Source organism: Anas platyrhynchos, chromosome 5 (assembly GCF_047663525.1).
Source record: "Anas platyrhynchos isolate ZD024472 breed Pekin duck chromosome 5, IASCAAS_PekinDuck_T2T, whole genome shotgun sequence".
NCBI lineage: Eukaryota > Metazoa > Chordata > Aves > Anseriformes > Anatidae > Anas > Anas platyrhynchos.
Genome location: NC_092591.1, coordinates 23,392,060 through 23,409,283, shown reverse-complemented (window position 1 = coordinate 23,409,283; position 17,224 = coordinate 23,392,060). Strand labels below are relative to the sequence as shown.

Here is a 17,224-nt window from a genome sequence, read left to right as displayed (position 1 = left end):
TGGGAATGCTCATCCATTGTATAGGCTGGTCTGAGTGTTCACTAATGCTACAGGACTTTTTTAAAACAGATATTACATATCTGCTTCCAGTAATTACTGTGCTGCCAATGCTACCAGCAAGTTCTTCTCAAAGTTCAAAGCCTTTTTTGTGTTGTCACTTAGTTGTTACAAGTTAATTTCTTATTTTCCTTCATAATACAATTTAAAATAATCAAATCTATGAGACAAATCTCTTTGGCTCTTGTTTTCTTGTATTTAAATAGAGCATAAAACAATTTTTCAAGTGTTATGTAGTCATTTTCCCTGATGGTTGCTCTAATAGATGAGATCCTTTCTCAGGATGTCTTCCACTGTTTCAGAATAGCATTTGACTAAATATCTGTTCTTCTTTTTCCATAAAGATAATCTGTTTGGTTTTTTTTTGGATCCAGCAATAATAATTTACTGTATGTGTGGGATTAGGCCCTTTTAGATAGCTTTTCTGCAAACCAGGCTTCTGTTCTTGGCTATAAACTCCTGAAGTTTTTACTCTGTAAATGGAGTCTGACATAATTAGTGCCCTGCTATCAAGCCCAAGTGATTATATTAAAGTTAATATTTCTTCTGGTTTGTTTTTTTTTTTTTTTTGGACAGTATTAATTTCAAAAATATTATTATAGGAAATATCTGGTCAATTAACAGTTGGCTGCTGTTTTTCCTTACATATGGGATTTCATAATTCTGTGTAAAATGCTGGCAGAATCTGACTGATAGATGCCATGGAGAGATTGGTATAATTATTAATCCTGCTGTATTCTAGAGGCAAAATGTTGTCAAAATTTTTGGTTGTTTTGCTTTGCTTCTTTTGGTGGTGGTGGCAGCCTAAATTACTCACACTAGGAAAAAAAGAAATCTATGTTTTCCCACACTTATCTAACATTTCTTTATAATTTATCTAGAAATCTTCTGATATCCGCATTGGCACGACCTAAAATAGGAGATAAAAAATTGATAACCTTGACTAGATGACCAAACCAGGATACAAGCCTCATTACTCATTCTTCAATAGCCGACAACTTTTAGAAGATTGGCTCCTAAATACTTTGCTTAAAACTTGATTACGTACAAAATCACATGCATCTTGTAGCAGTTTCTTCACAGATTCCTTCAACACTTTATACTCCTAGTTTAGTGTCTAGCCATATAGTGTGGCGCAGCACTTAATGAATGGAAAAAGTTGCTTCAATCTAAGCATTTACATTCGTATCATCTTGTCTGCATGCTGCAAAATGCTATGCTCCGTTTTTCGTTGCTCCTGCTGAGTTATTATTCTGATGTACTTGTCTGCCTGATGTTCAACAAAGAGCTTTGCTATCACAGCATAAGCTGCCATTGGGATTTATCATATATTTGTACAACGCAAGAGGGAATGAAATAAAATAACGTGCCCAGAGAATAGGCATTGGTAGCCCAGCATACCAGAAGGGTTTTGCAGGCTTCTGGATGCATCCTGTATCAGTCTTGCATCAAACCATGGAGTGACCTCTCCTCCTAGCTCCTGGTTCATCACTGGTCAAAGCTGTGCCTGAAGAAGGCTGACCAGGAAGATGTGCCTGCAGCCCCAACGCCTCAGAAAAGGAGAGGGCGATAATGAATCTCCAGCCCTGCCTCTTTTCTCTGCGTTGACTCTAACAATGATGATTGAGAGTCAATGCTTTTTGAATATCTGCCTGAATAACACCCTACCAGTATAAATATCTGAATCAGTGTTAATTCCTACAGCTCCACAAGGATGGGGGGACCACTTTTGGATCTGCCTTGCAAGGCTCAGTCCATGCAGTGCAGGGTTGGAGGGACACAGGACAGCCCAGTTATCAGATAATAAAATCTGGATGGGTTTTGCATAGCATACAAACAGGCTGTCTGCCCCTCAGATTAGGAAGTTTGTGGATGGCCAGCATTGTAGGGTCTTTGAGGAAAAAGGATCTGTGGGTACTATCATAGTATTCCAAATCTGGATGAGTTCTTTACATGGGATTTAGACCTATTTTTACCTTTTCTTTTGCATTTCTCATGCTAAAGTAAACCCCTTTCTTTGAACAAAAAGTCTGGCAGAAGGAAAAGGCCTTAATGAAGGAGCTGCAGGGCTGGTTGAAATGCTGTGATGTGGGTACCAGCTGGCCAGTTTTTTCCCTCAAGCAGGTCTGAGTGAACAGCCAAACTGCAAGCTTCACGTCATACATCAATCCTAAATGACACCCAGAAGGGCACAAACCGACAGGTCAACAGCCTGGAGCTCTAAAGGGAAGTAAGGAGTAAGGGAAGAAGGTGGTAAAAGCAGTGACAGGCAATCAAGTAAAGATTAAGAGTAGGGGAAGAAAGAAAAAGTGTAGTTATTCACCAGGAATGATTTTGGTAAAACCATTCCTGATTCTGGTATGCATTTATTCCTCGTAAAGAGGAATTTTCCGAATTCTCCTTCTCTCTCAGTGTAAAATAAATTATGACCTGTAGGCAAGAGCAGCTGTACCACTTCCAGTGGGTCTGGTTACACTCAATCCCAACGTACAATAGCATTCAAACACTTCTGCCCTGCTTGAGGAGTACAACAAAGCATTCCCAGCCTGATAGCACAGGCAGCCAAGTGTCCTGCCAGGGCATGGGGAAGCGTGAGGCAGTTCAGGAGAGCTGAAAGGAGCTGGCAGGGCTTTGGCTTGTAGGTTTGTGGGAAAGTGGGATGGAGAGGGGAAATTTGCTGTTGTCTGACAGACTCCAAAACTGCGGAAGGGGAGGAAGGCAGCTCAATGGGGAGTGAAGACGTGAGCCCGTCCCCACGCCAGGGCCAGCACCATGTGGGTACGCAGCACGGGGAGCAGTGGGCACAAAGCCGTACTGGGGAAGGAGCTCGTTTGCAGCTTGTTGAAGAGGGGTGCAGTGGGAGCTGCGGGAAGTTCTGTCATGTGCTGGAAGTCACAAATGTGCTGACATTGACAAAATGAATCCGCTTGGTTTCACAGCAGATCAGAATGAGGAGGTATCAGACACCAGTGAGACTCCAGAGCCTCTGTCACCGCCTGAAGCCCCAGCAGAGAAGGCCACACAAGGCTCTGACATTGACCTAGAAGTTAAAGGTGAATATTTTCCGTTCATCTGCCCTCACTAGCTTTTCCCCTCACAGTCAGTGTTGCACCTACCAACAGGTATGTATCAGAAGTGGAGGCCACAGACACAAATGACCACAGCAGGGTCCTGACATCTACTCCTTATCTGGCCATTGAGAAAGGCAGAGGGGATGAATTTCCCTCTAGGAGCTCTCCCTTTGACACCAAGCACCTTCCTTCACCTCCTGCATATAGGCCTGTTCCTTTGTGCCTTCCTCCTTCCTCTAGTCCTTAATAACCAGCACTACCAGACCAGCTAGCTGAAGCCAGGGCTGGGCCTCAGGCCCTGTTTGTGTGCTCCTGATGAAATGCTGCGTGCCAGCTGTGGTCTGCATGCCACAGATTTGCCACGATTATCCTAGACTGTGCTGGTTGCTCTTATCTGCTGCCCAGTGAAGTCAGTCTTCTGGCTAAACAAGTCTTGCACTCATTTTTGTCACAGTAGGACTTGCCTATAATTTAGGATGAGTGCTTGCTGATTTGTTATAAATGGAAGGAAAATTAAAAAAAAATAAAATAAGAATGCAAGGAAAAAAACTTTTGTGAGAGGCCTCAGTTTGAACTGGAAAAATGGTTTTGACGAGAAGAGAATTTGTCTTGAGGTCAGACCATTGGAAGCATATAACAACATGGAGAAATATGAGCTCTAAGTATGGGGTTTGATGAAGGAATTCCAAATGACAGGTTTTTATGGAAAGGCAGCCGCCAGCTGCATTGATATGTCTCACTGCAGCTGTGTCAACAACACCCAGTGGCCAAGCTGCGAATGCTGGGATTCTTTCTGCTGTTCGTAAGCCAAGATGTTCTGAGCTGCCCTAGCTCTGCTGGCAATATCAGCTGTATGCTTCAATTAAAATTTAAAAGAAAAAAAAAATGATGAAAATGTTTTTGCCTGATGTCAGAAATTCTCAATTACACCAAGAAAGGTTTAGTCATATTGCAGACTGATGAGAAGCTACAGATGCCAAATGGAGAAGCAAGGAGGATACATTAACTCACGGAGGTGTGGGATGAAGGGATGTGGAGAAGCAAAGGGAAGATAACTTTCAAAGAGTGAAACCCTTCTGTTGTTGCATAGTGTTACTTAATTTGGCTCCACCATGTAAAACTTTACCTAGGGCCTGAAGCAATGAGTCTGGCACAGCTTGTTGATAGTTCAGTTTGAATCATGAATCAAGACCCAAAAAATAAGGTTCTCGTGAAGGCCAAGAGTAAGAGTTCAGTTGAGGTGGCTGCTTAGTTCTCTGCAGACCACTGGCAGGCTATCCCCATCTCCCACGTTGTCGTGGATGCTGAGGTAAGAACATCTCTGCTCCTCATCTCAACTTTCCAGCATCAGGAAGTATCACAGATGTTTCTGCTTAGCACAGAAATGCCAAGAAACCTGTGTGAGAGTGATTGCTTTGGGGAATTATTCCCTCATACTTGTCAGCTGTTCCTTGTGCAAGGGACCCTCTGAACCCAGAGGGAGTCAAGTACTTGGGAGAAACAACCTCAGAATATGGAGGGCAAGCACCACTCATCAATATATTTTTTCTCTGTAGATCCTGGGAGAGCCTTTGCAGGTGTTACGGGTGCAGAGCTGTATCTGGAAGCATGCAGGCTGATGGAGGTGGTGCCTGTCTCGCACTTCACTCAGAACTTGGCCAAGCCTTATATAAACCTGAACCATCATGGTCTAGGACCCAAAGGTGTCAAAGCCATTGCTATTGCTCTGGTGGTGAGTAGCTAGTAAGACTGGGGCCACTGCTGCCAATGACAGTAGGCAGTTTAGGCCTCTCTCAGCCTTGGAAGCCACCACTGAATACACAGTGTGGGAGAAAAAGTCCTACCTTCCACAAGGGAACCCCGAGCCTCCATTATATTTCTAATCCTCTGCACAGGAAAGCTTTGTGTGGCAACTGCCGGCCTTTGCTGGAGTTACCCCAAGTTTTGCTCAATGGACAGGCCCAGGGTGCCTGTCTGGGCAATTTGAGCTTGGATCTGAACCTGGCTCTCCAGGCTGGCAAAAAGCAATGGAAAGCCCTACCTACTCTAAGCCTCTCCAAAAAACGGTGCCTCTTTTGTATGCCATCTTCCACTGCTCTAGCTATGCCATGTCTCCTGACCACTGTCCTGCTCAGGACCCGCAACACCTTGAGGGGTTTGGAGGAAATGTCCAGTGTCTGTTGAACTAAGGAAACTACCCACTTCAGTCACTTTTAATGTGTCTTTTGTGTGTCTCTTTTTACCTTTGTGTCTTCCCAGTCCAATGCAACTGTCACCCACCTAGAGCTGGAAGATAACGGCATTCTGGCAGAAGGAGCCATATACATGGCAGAGATGCTACGAGAGAATTGCTCCCTTCAGGAACTGGTACCCAACCTGATGTAGTGTTTAGCCAAAAGTATTGCTCACCAAGTTCAATCATATGAGGAATTTCATGAAAGAAACCCAATTCATTCCATTCCAAGTTTGAACCAAATAACAGTTGCGTCCATGCAAAAAGATTCACATTCTGAAAGTCATATTTTATGCTCATGGAGTTTTAAAATGTGCAAGTTTCTGAAAAGAGGAAGCGTGCACGTGATGAGCCTGGTGAGGCTCCCAGAGCCTGGGAGCCTGGAATTGTTCTTTTCATTAGCAGATGTGACAATAATTACCAGAACTAGGTCTTTCTAGGTCATACTTAGCCAATGGAAAATATGTTTCGGTCAGGAACTTTTATTCTCCAGCATGATATGGGGAAAGTTTTGTAAATAGATTAAGGGAGTAATGCAAAACTTTCAGATATAAATCCTTAGGAATGTTCCTTCACTCTGAATCTGGGGTATGCAAAATGCATTTTACTAGGCCATGGGATGTGTTGCATTGGAAAAAAAGATACTTGGCCAAATGCCTCTTGGTTCACTGAAGACAATGATCCATGTGAAACTGATGGCTCTAGGACTTCATTCCTGCTAGGAAGGATCAGGGATCAAACACACCTGTAACTTTTATTAATTACTGCCTGGCTGGCACTTCTTTTTTTGCTGATCTTGCATTATTCCTTTAATATCTTGGGCATTATAGACACAATAAGGCTAATTCATTCTCTGGGCTCATCCTCCTTATCCTTCCTTGTTTCCTCCCAGAACATATCCAATAACCACCTAGGCACAGAAGGAGCTGAAGCCATTGCCAGTTTGCTTTTGGACAACGCATCCTATCTCTATGCTCTTCAGCTCTCAGGTGGGCTGCACGCACCCAGGGGTAGCAGTGGAAGTGAAATACTGTGTGTTTCATTTCAGTCACTCATCCCAAGGACATTAGTCAGACTCTCAGTTATGGCTCTGACAGTAACCTAGAGTGACAGTGTGGAAATCTAGATTTTTGTGATGTGATCAAAATAAATATTTGGCCAGCTAAACCTCCAGCACCTCTGAAAACCAGTCTTGTGTGAGAAATTTAGACAATTGCTGTGTCTCTCTTACATCTTGGGATAATTTTCCTCTGTGGTTTGGAGTAATGACTAACTTATCAAAGCCTGATATGGGCCATGATTAACTGGATGCTCCACCTAAAAGCTCAGTCTCCTGCAGACCCCAACTCAATGCCAAGGGAAACTTCAGCACGTTGTTAACACAGATTTTCCTCACCAGGAAACAACTTTGGAGAGGAGGCTGCATCATGCCTTGCTGAGGCATTGATGGTGAGTTACCTGCAATCCAAGGTCATTTGCAGCCCTGGCTGTGTAGCAGACTCCTTGTCCTGAAGTTGCTTGAACTTGGCATGATTTCACGTGGCAATGCCCGTATGATTTCCTGGCATAATTCTGCTAAGTGCCTCTTGCTTAATTCAGAAATGAGGGAAGCTGGGAGGACAGAGGGAAGGATAGACTGAATTAACATTTCCTCAGGACAGCTGCGTGAGTCTGGCTGAGAAACAAACCTTCGGGGCTGTGTAACAACAACAGAAGAACATCTGGGTGATACCAAATTTTTGAGACACATAAGTAGTCCAGCTTCACAACATTTTGCAATTCTTCAGCAAAAAGAAGCTTGACTTCTCTTCTTAGTTCCTGTTTCAAAGTTCCATTGGCACCACCAGAAGCTGCCATGAAGCTTTGGACTGATAACAGGAAGTGCTCTTGGTTGGGATGCAGTGGTGAGAGTGAAATAGGAGGGGGGGGCAGAACAGCTGCAGGATGTGCTGCAGACCAGACATGAGCCATGTAAGGGAAGTTTGCATAACACCCCCATTGCTTTTGCTGTCTTGGAAAGATACTCGCTGTGATGTTATATGCCTGACAAAGCTCTGTCTCGGGGTACACAGTGCTGCCATCTCCATGCTGATGAACCCCCATGTGCTGGAGATGTCAATGTGTTTGATACCCTTCTGTTTCATCCTCATGTGGGGGCCTCAGCATGGCAGCTGGCTGCAGCTGGCTGGAAGATCTCATTCTCCCTGCACATTTGTCTTTCAGGGCAATTACCAAGTGAAGAAGCTGGATCTCAGCCACAATGAGTTCTCTGAGAAGGGAGGACAGCTCCTGGGACAGATGCTCGGTAACTTAATCCATTACTCCCCCAGAGGCAGGATTGCCAGCATGCTTACTGGGGGACACGATGGGGTCAGCACAGTGAACACGTATTTCCTCCTCCAGCAAAAATGTCCCATGCTATGACCTGGTGGGTAGTGCAAAATACTGGACTTAGGACTTCCTGGCTGGTCCCCCTGCTTACCCTCATCAGCACAGGTGACTAGCAACTATGTTTGACTTCTATATCAGAAGATATTTTATTTTTTTTATAGCCCAAACCCTAATGGCTTGAGTCATTGTACAGCAAGCAGCAAGGGAAACAGATTAGGAAGAAATAAAATAAAGTTGCCTTATTTAGCTGGTCAGACAAAGTAAGATCCAGAGTGTGTAGTGGCCCTGGAGAGGAAAAGCAAAAATAACAGTAAAAATCTTTCAGGAATCTCAGGTGCTGTTAGTGCACTGGGAAAGCCTTGCAGGAATATCTGATGGTATTTCTTCCCTCGGTGTTCCCAACACACCTGCTATTGTAACAGCCACAAGCCTGTGACCAGAGCATGCTGTGTGCCTTATGCATTCCAGTAATACAAAGCCTTCAGATTAATCAGCACTTTCCTTCTCCCACTGACATGAACCTGCTTCTAACTGCAGTCAGTGTCTTTAAAAGATGAATCTGCAGTGAGGGACACAAGGCACTGTGCTCCTGCCCTGGACAAGCCTGCAGGGAACTGAAGCATCAGTGTTAAATCTCGTGACCTTCCCAGCCCAGAAAAATGCATCTCCAAACCAGAAGGCCTTACACCCCTTCTTTCATTCCCTTCAGCTCACTTGAGGCAGGAGCTGCGAAGATTATTGCAGAATCTGTTACTTTTCTGTGTTCCTTTTTCTTTTAAGGGAATATTTTTAAGCCAGCTAAATTCACCATCTGCCTCCGTCCATCCTCCCATCCATGGAAAATCTGGATGAGAAATTCTGTCTGAGAATGAGAAGCGTTGGCAGCAAGTCCTACCCCTCCCAGTGTCACAGCAGGCCCGAATGAATTCGCACATACCCTGCTCTAAGTGGAATTTACACTGCGAGGTGTGCTCTGCATGTGAATTGGCACCGGCACATATACAGCTGGGCACAGCTACTATAGGAAGCTGAATTCCTCTCCTCTGCTAATCAAACACAGGCAGAGCAAGTCTTGGTATTTTAGATGTGGCAAGGAGAATCCAGACGTTTTTCACAGTGGGAAACGCAGACAGTGTCTACTGGTGGAAGAAATCCTTCCACTCTCTTCCTCCCTCCCTACTTCATAATTCATTCTGTGATTAAGTCAGAAAAGGCTGTCTTCCCTCTCCGCTTGTGACCAGCAGCCACTCTCTGTTCTGTGGATGCAGTGGAAGGGAAGACTCTGTAGGTACATTAATGAAGGCCAAGGCTGAATCCCCAGCAAACTTTCTCTGCCCCTAACTATGGGTCAGCATTTGTGTCCAGACCACTCTTCAGGAGCTAACACCTCCATTTCTCTCTCTTAGCCAACAACACGGCACTGGAGATTCTGGACCTGAGCTGGAACCACCTGAAGAGGAAGGGGACAGTGGCACTTGGCACAGGTCTCAGGGTAGGAACACTCCTGTTTTGTGACACCCTGGTTGAAAAAATGACTGGGAATGCACATCCCTGAGGTCTGAGCAGGGTTCAGTAGCTCTAGCAAGGCTCATCCTACTGACAGCAGGAGTCAGTGCCAGGAGAAGAACTAAAGCAGTGAGTAGGACGGGTGACTCACATGGATGGAGAGACCCTGGTGACATTGCAGAGCCGTTGGGTTCACTGGGGCTGGGCTGGGTGTGACTTCAGAGATGATTCTGTCTCATCCAGGCAAGAAAGGGTAGAGTGGTACACATGGTGGGTATGCAGCAGCTGAGATCTTTCTTCTCTTCCTGGAGGGCAATGGTGCACTGAAAATCCTCAACCTCTCTTGGAACAGCATTGGGAATGAGGGAGCACAGGCCCTGGGAGAAGCTCTCAAAGTCAACAGCACTTTGGTTCACCTGGACATCAGCAACAACCAGATCAACAATGAGGGAGCCAAGAAGCTCTGCAGGGGCCTTGAAGTCAATGGAAAACTCGAAGTCCTGAAGGTAAAACAAAGCCCAGGCAGGGCTCTTTCATTTATTTCTTCATATATAACTTCCACTGCCTCACCAGAGCAACGCCACAACACTACCTTGAGGTACTGGTAGTATTATCCCCAAGAAGTATTATCAAGTCCTGGAATAAGAAAGCCAAAATTGCCTCCTAGTAAGCTAGGGATCAATAATCCTGAAAGGGGGCAAAGCTGAATGAACAGCCAAACTAGCTTGAAAGGTTAAGCTTGAAAGCTAGTACGTCTTCTCAATCCAAAATCATTCTGTAGGAATTCAGCTCAGAAAAGTCAGCTTGCTTATGAGCTGGATTCTCAGCCAAATTTAACATCACCATCCTTGCAAACTCCCCATTCAGATGAACTTTAATAGCAAGCACATCTTCAAATGCAGTCCATTGCCTCAGCCTCTCCCCATCACATGGCTGAGCACAACCCACATCAATACGCCCCTGCAACAGATGTAAGGGACCTGACATGGCAAACTTCACACGTGGAGGCAGATGGAGGCTGAGAAGGCAACTCCACTGGGAGGCTGCAGTGCAGAGTTTTGGGTGACAGAGACAAGAGGTCATGAAATAAAGAACAAACCCATCACAAGGGACCACAGTTATTCTACAGACCTACTGAAGGATGGGAAGAAAGGGTCACTGCTAAGGGTACAGCATGCCTCCTGCATGAAATCCTCACTCTTACTATGCCTGTCTACATCTCTTCTCCCACAGATGGCCAATAATCCCCTGACCGTGGAGGGTGCCACTGCGCTAGTTACATCTGTCAGAAAGAACCCCAATTCCATGATGGAGGAGATCAACATCTCAGTAAGAGCTTATGTGCTGGAAAGCCTCAAAGTCCATACACTATACATTTTCAGGAACTACATGAATCCCAGAGCTGCCCCCTCCCAAAACTGTTCTGAGACTTGCTGCCTGCTTCATTTATGCCCAGCCATTGATAAAAACGGCAGCCCTTCTGGGAACCACATGGAAATTATAGGACTCTAGCCTAGCTCTGAAGAGATGTACCTCTAGTATCACCATGTTTCACTCCCATTTTGCAGTAGCAGAGCAAAAGCAAGAAATGAATTCACAGTGGAGGATGAATTCTGTCTCCCTCCAGGGTAATCTGAGATGGTAGATACCATAAAGTGCTTTGATATTCTGTCACGATGTAGAGGAGCAGAAAGATGCATTGAAAGCAAAGTGATTTTATTATAAATAAATAAATAAATAGAAGCTAATGTGGAATGAAAAAAAAAATCAGAGAGGCCAAATCTTAGTATGCATTTCCCTCTGGAGCTGGATGGTGGTGGTGTGACATATTGTCGGAACCTCATGTGCTGCTTCCAAAATGACAGACACAGAAAGAGTGAAGAGTGGGTATTCCTCTAGGGCAGACATTTTTTTCTGCATAAATTAACATCAAAGAGAATTATTTGCCAAGTCTGCAAGGAGTCAGGCCTCATTTTACGTAAGAAAACTAAAACAGGCTGTGTGTGGATAAACGACTTCATTATAGTATCCATGGTTCTGTTAGTTAAGCTACTAATAATCTAAACAATTCATCAACTTGGAAAGAGTAAGATATTTTGGTTAAATTCTGAGCAATCAAATTATTGAAATGCATTTATTTAAAAGGAGCCACCTGAGAAATTTTGAGGCAAGGAGTTGATTAACATTACGAGTCCTAAATACAACTAAAATCTCACTGATGTATTTCTGCTTTTCAGGGTTAAGTGATGGTTTTGTGTCCTTACCCCTCAAAAAGTCTAAATTACCTGGCATTTCTTAAGATAAATAGTCAACGGCATAAATTGAGGATGACATTACAGGATCCCAATCAAATGTTTGTAGGTAAATGCCTCATCTCTCTGGCAGACTTGCTTCCAGCTGTGATGCAGGAAGTCTTGCATTTCAGTTCAGAATATCTGCAAATACACATCTCCAAAGATCTGCTGCTGTCTTAAACCTTTAAGAATTTAGTAAAGGTTGTAATCTTTAACAGGAAACTTAAGGGAAGACATAAACAAAAGCCTTTTCTGCCCCTTTTCCCAGTGATAAAAGTTTATCTTGACTTTCAAAGAATGAATAATTAGTGTGTCTGTAAGAAGAATTTCAAATAAGGATCGTATCTAGAAACTTCTGCATGGGTTTGACAGCGTTAGCAAAGGTGAAGCGATAGAAAGGCACATTTTTAATGATGTAGTTTATTGTTTCTGACAACATTTCTAAGCACAACTGTTCCCCACATTCCTTCCATAATCTACTCTTTATAGAGCTTCAGCTTGCAGTTACTGGCTATCAAATATTTTATGGGAGGCATGAATCAAAGCAGCTAACATACCCATCTTCCCCACCATAGTACAAAAGAAAATGCCATTACTTAGCGGCTGCCCATGTGTTGTTTTTTCCAAGCTGTTGGCTGACTGTGTCAAAGATGCAGAAATACACCACCTGGCTCCCTCCAGGTAACCCCAGCAAGGTTTGTCAGGCCAGGCACATTGCTGTTATGTGCAGCTTCTGAGCTCACACTGGTGGTCTGCTGGCTTTCTGCTGGGGTCTTGGCCAGGCTGGCAAGCCTTGGAGAAAGCTGGCTGCAGGCAGAGCGTGTGCTGGGCTCCCAGGACTGAGATGCCCTGTTACCCTGCACTCTGCAGGGAGCTCATCAATGAGCCACTCTGCACCCATAAAAGAGTTGATTCTGAATGAAAACCAGTAAGCCCAGCCAGACCCAGACTAGTTCAAGACTGTCCTCAAGCAATTGCAATCAAGACCTCACTGCAATGTAGAAATCTTCAGCTAAAAAGACGCTGCAAGAATTCATTGGGATACATTATAAACATACTTCAGGGGAAAATACTATGCTTGATGCCATGGGAACTTCCTACAGTGTCAGAAAAGAGAAGCTTTCATGACTTTCCTGATACTGAACTGCCTTGAAATTTCCCACAATTAAATATGTAACTAACATAATATATGAACAATTATATTTTCCTACCATAACAGATATGAACAAAATCTAAGCTATGTTTTCAAAATATCAGTAAAGATGAGAGTAAATTTGTTATAACTTAAAGAATTTGGAAGAATAAATTATAGTGGCAACAATATTTTACTGCTAGCTTACTTTCCAACTTCACAAAACCCTACAACAGGACACTGTGCTGCTGCCCATTCTATAAGTACTAAAACAGAAAACTGAGTCCGAGGTCTTGTAGGGGTATCAGGGGTGAACAAGAATCACCCAACATAAGAGGTCTTCAGTGGAGACATTTACCTAATGTACATCTACCTTGCATCAAATTAATTTCTACACAAATTAATAGATCCTTTTCTAACTCAAACATGAGAAAAGAGAAGGAAGGAGAACAGTTATTTAGGGTTGGGCTTCTGTGGGATTCCTCAAAGTGAAGAGTAGAAATGGGAAATGGCAGCACCCTTAGGAGAGAACGCTTACTGTTGACTGTAGATGGATTTGTTAATGAAAGCAAGTCTTTGTCATTCTCTGGGCATACACGCTGACTGCAATCTCCTTCCTCCTATGAACCAGAATGTGTTGGTGAATGAAAATTTTATCAAGTTGCTGGATTTTGTATGTCAAATACGTCCTGAACTAGATGTCATCTATGGTGAAGTTGAAGGCCGTATCTCCAAGATCCCCAAGCAGCACCCAAGTCCTATGAAACTGATTCAGGTGAGCTACTGAACTTTGTCCACAGCTCCCCTGTGCACAGTACACAAGCCCCAAGCACCTGGAGGGAGGGAGGTTGGAAGGGGTAAGCTTTCTTCCAAGTGGGAAATTCAGTCAAATTCCTTCAGAAAAGTATATTCGTAATCACTATTGCGTGTTCATTTATCTTATTCCATGCAGATTGACTAAGCAAATCCTTTGATTTTCAGAAAATGAATGCCTTGGGATCTGAGGGAACTGGTCTAAAAAAAAAAAAAGTGGTTTTTGATTAGCATAGTTGTGATTTAGTAATAATCATGCCATACCTTTGTATGACATCATTCATCCACATAGTTCCCTTTAAAATGCGCATCCAAATTACTTCTTCTACAGCTGAGAATACAAAGAGGAGCTGTACAGTTTGACAGTTTTCAAAAAGCAATGTCAAAGATGAAAATATAAGCAAGCCCTAAGTGCTGTAATCACTGAACAGCATTGTCTGCCATTTCTGTCTGAGTAGATGTTTGCTAGCTGCGGAAAACAAACTGGTGGATTTCGGGTTTGACCCAAAGGAGCATGCATCCTGCTCACCCAGCCCACCACAACAGCCGTCTCTCACAGGCCCTTTCCTGGCAGTTGTGATTTAGCATCAGAATGAATGCGCTTCGTAAAAAATAGGCTATGGTATAAACAAAACCTGTTCTAAACTGAAATGGTTTGGCTTTTTAAGGCCTGTAATTTTTACGGAGAGCAGCAGATGGTGCTGTCCTCCTTGCTGGAAGGCACTGGAGCACCGCTGAGTTCCTAACACTTCTGCTTTACCAGCTTCATTGTGCTTTTCTAGCTGCTGTGCAGATTTTCAGCTAATTGGATGAGACGTTGCTGTAGACATGGCTTCAGCTGAAATTAAGTAAAAGTTTGGGCTGTTAGTTCACATCAAACAGTGCCTCTGTCATTCACGGCTAGTGACACACTAGCATGCTTTGCAGTTTTTAATAGTTACGGCACTCAGACGTGTTCTCCTTTGGGCAGACAGGAATTAGAGAAGAGCACGAGTGATCAGGGAAGGACTGGCTGTAGGTTGGCCAGCCTAGCCAAGTGGTGCTGGTGGGATGAGGACCAAATAAGCATGCACAATTATCAAAAGAAACAGCTTGGATATAGGTTTACTATTGTGACCTGTTTCGAGGGAGAGGGTATAACTGAGAAGAATGGAATTAGCCTGAGTAAATGTATTTTCTTCTGACGGTGCCTGCATAAGGAGTTAAGGACTCATTTATATCAGGGATGGGCTGAGTAAAGGCAGGGTGACAGGCAGAGGAATAAGGGGAGAGCTTGTGGCAGCCATCAGCGGCTGTCTCAGCTCATGGTTGTGCCTGTGTTTTCTCTCTGCTTCTCTTAGAAATATTTGAATGAGCACAACCTGCGACTCTGGGACTTTTTTCAGAAAATTGACAAGGATGGAAATATGAAGATCCCTGTGACAGCCTTCCGGAGAGCCATGATTCAGGTGTGCCCCAGAAAGCATGGCCAGGAGGCTCTCCTGACGGGGTACTGCTCTGGGAAAACCCCTCTGCGGCACCACAGCCACCAGTCAGCCCTGCTGGTGATGTTCCAACTAGAAGGCTAAATTCACAAATTTACCCACTGCAAAGTGGAGCCCTCAGCAAGACCCAACAGAAATGCTGTGACATCCAGTAAATACTGCAGAGGGCATCAGTGATTATGGATCACCTCTCGAATATCACAAAAGCCTTGTAACAACAGAGCTCAGATGTTTGTATAGGATATACCTACAGGATCTTGAAAGATAATTATGTCTTGCAGCTATGGGAAAGTGAATAAGAGACATTTAAATCCTTGCCCCTGCACACTGAGTAAACAAGTTTCTTCCTGCCAAAACCACTATGGTGCTTGGATCAGTAGTACTGGTCAGCTTGCCATGATGTTATTTTACATCCTTACCAAAAAGAAAAAAAAAAAAAAGAAAAAAAAAGAAGAAAAAAAGCTATTTTTATCCTCCCCAGCATCACTCTGGATTTTTACATCCCATTTTTTTCTATGAAGGAGTCTATCTCCTCGCCTATTAAAAGACGACCAGGTCCCAGTCTGACATGGAGGATTTTTCTGCTTTAACGTACCCAGGTTTGCTAGCATTTCTCTTCTTCTCTTAGCAATCAAGCATTCCACTGGATCGAGTCCAAATTAGGGAACTAGTGCGCCAACTGGACCGGAATCAGACAGGGATTGTGGACTACAGGTGAGTGAGTGACTCCACTTGCTGTCCTGTCCTGTGTTTCCTTTCTGCTTTGGCACAATACCAAGTAAACACATCCTCACTCACTTTAGGAGGTGAAGGGACATGTGTTTTTGGCCTGTCCTGCAACGTGACCTAAGTGGAAGGCAGATCACACAACACCTTGTATGCTTAGAAGCCCTACTGGGTCAAGCTAGAAGTCAGTATTACTTTTCTGTTCTATAAACTTGCTGTGCAAGCGCACGGATCTCAGAGCTGAATGGCATTTTCATTCACGCTCATAAGCCTGTGTGAGAAGCATCAGTTCAACACTGTTCTCCCCCTGAAGCTACAGTGCGATTTGCAAAGACAGCATATCTGTGCCTTCAGACCTTTTCCTCCATCCTCAGAGACTCCTATTTTTTCCTTCTCTCTGATCCTTCTTCTTAGGAGATCTAGTTTTCCCTGGAAACCCACCTTCAAACTACAGAACTTTTCAATCTCTTGAAAGTGCATCTTTCTTAGTGCCTGTAGCAATCATGTCCAAGTTCTGAGAGTCTGAGCAGTCAGCAGCAAACTCCTTGGAGGTTGTCAGTCGCTGCAGGCTAAGCCGTTTGTCATTGGACCACAAATTTCCCCTTAGATTTGCAGTCAGCTCTGACATGTGACTCATCATCTGAAAGCCCTGTTAACCGTGGCCAAATATTCCCATCCCTCACTACATACTGATGGGTTTAAATGTGTGCTGCAGTCTAGTTTTAAGGCTAGAAGCAATGGGTCAGCTTTGCAAATCTTTTCACCTCTTAGCCTCCTAACGTCTTCAAAGAGCAGCTGAGAAGCGAATGACTTTGTTAGATCCAGTCTTTATTCCTTTGCGTCTGTTGGTACTGTGCTAGAAGCATCTGTTCTCAGGCACTACATGGGCCTTAGCCTGGTTAATCTTGAATCAGAGGTTACATGGGGTTCCCAGTTACTTTAGGCACAAACTACAGAACTGTGGCTGAGCAGTAAGCAAACCAGGAACTGTTGAAACCCAGTGGACGACAAAGACTTCATTCGGTGCCATTAATGCTGCTGAGCTGATATGTAGGGAAAAAAAAATACAGGTATCTACTCCTTATGTGCATTTTAGCACTGTAGCATGTGTGTTAGTGGTAATATTCACTTTGTAGATGAGTCAGAAGAGTTGTGACCTTTGTTGTCCTTACTGTGCCCACCTCAGACTGGTTCCTCAGGGTCCTATCAACAGCTTAAAGAATCTGACAGGCAAGATTCACTTTACTAGATTAATATTTTTTCATCTTTTTCTTTTGAATCAGTCACCTAAAAGAGCAGAAGCCGGCACAGAACCCTGTGGAAGGGAAAATGAAGGAAGAAGAGAAGGAAGATAAGTAAAAATGAAGCAAGGAGGTGTCACCCAGTGAAAGGTAGTAGGAGAAACACTGACTCTAAAACACTGAAAGCTAAGAGTGGCCCTGGGCTTGGGGAGGTATGATGCTGGAGAGCTCTGATAGTGTAAGTCATTGACTGTGGAAATAAAGTTGGTGTTCCAC

The 17,224-nt window shown here is 43.9% G+C and overlaps 1 protein-coding gene across 4 annotated transcripts in view; it reads left to right on the top strand.

Annotated features, from left to right (window-relative positions):
• The window catches only part of LRRC74A (leucine rich repeat containing 74A), an 18,458-nt gene extending 1,234 nt beyond the window's left edge, over positions 1-17,224 (top strand). Inside the window, exons 2-14 of one of the 4 annotated variants that reach the window (XM_072038423.1) lie at positions 3,000-3,110; positions 4,685-4,860; positions 5,388-5,495; positions 6,254-6,350; positions 6,761-6,810; positions 7,585-7,666; positions 9,159-9,244; positions 9,570-9,764; positions 10,492-10,587; positions 13,316-13,459; positions 14,838-14,945; positions 15,610-15,695; positions 16,991-17,224. In XM_072038423.1, coding sequence (XP_071894524.1) covers positions 3,000-3,110; positions 4,685-4,860; positions 5,388-5,495; positions 6,254-6,350; positions 6,761-6,810; positions 7,585-7,666; positions 9,159-9,244; positions 9,570-9,764; positions 10,492-10,587; positions 13,316-13,459; positions 14,838-14,945; positions 15,610-15,695; positions 16,991-17,066 — 1,415 coding nt within the window. In that variant the 3' untranslated portion in view covers positions 17,067-17,224. Of the gene's footprint in view, positions 1-2,996; positions 3,111-4,684; positions 4,861-5,387; positions 5,496-6,253; positions 6,351-6,760; positions 6,811-7,584; positions 7,667-9,158; positions 9,245-9,569; positions 9,765-10,491; positions 10,588-13,315; positions 13,460-14,837; positions 14,946-15,609; positions 15,696-16,990 lie in introns of all 4 variants that reach the window. The other 3 variants (XM_072038422.1, XM_072038424.1, XM_072038425.1) reach the window with 3 other exon arrangements.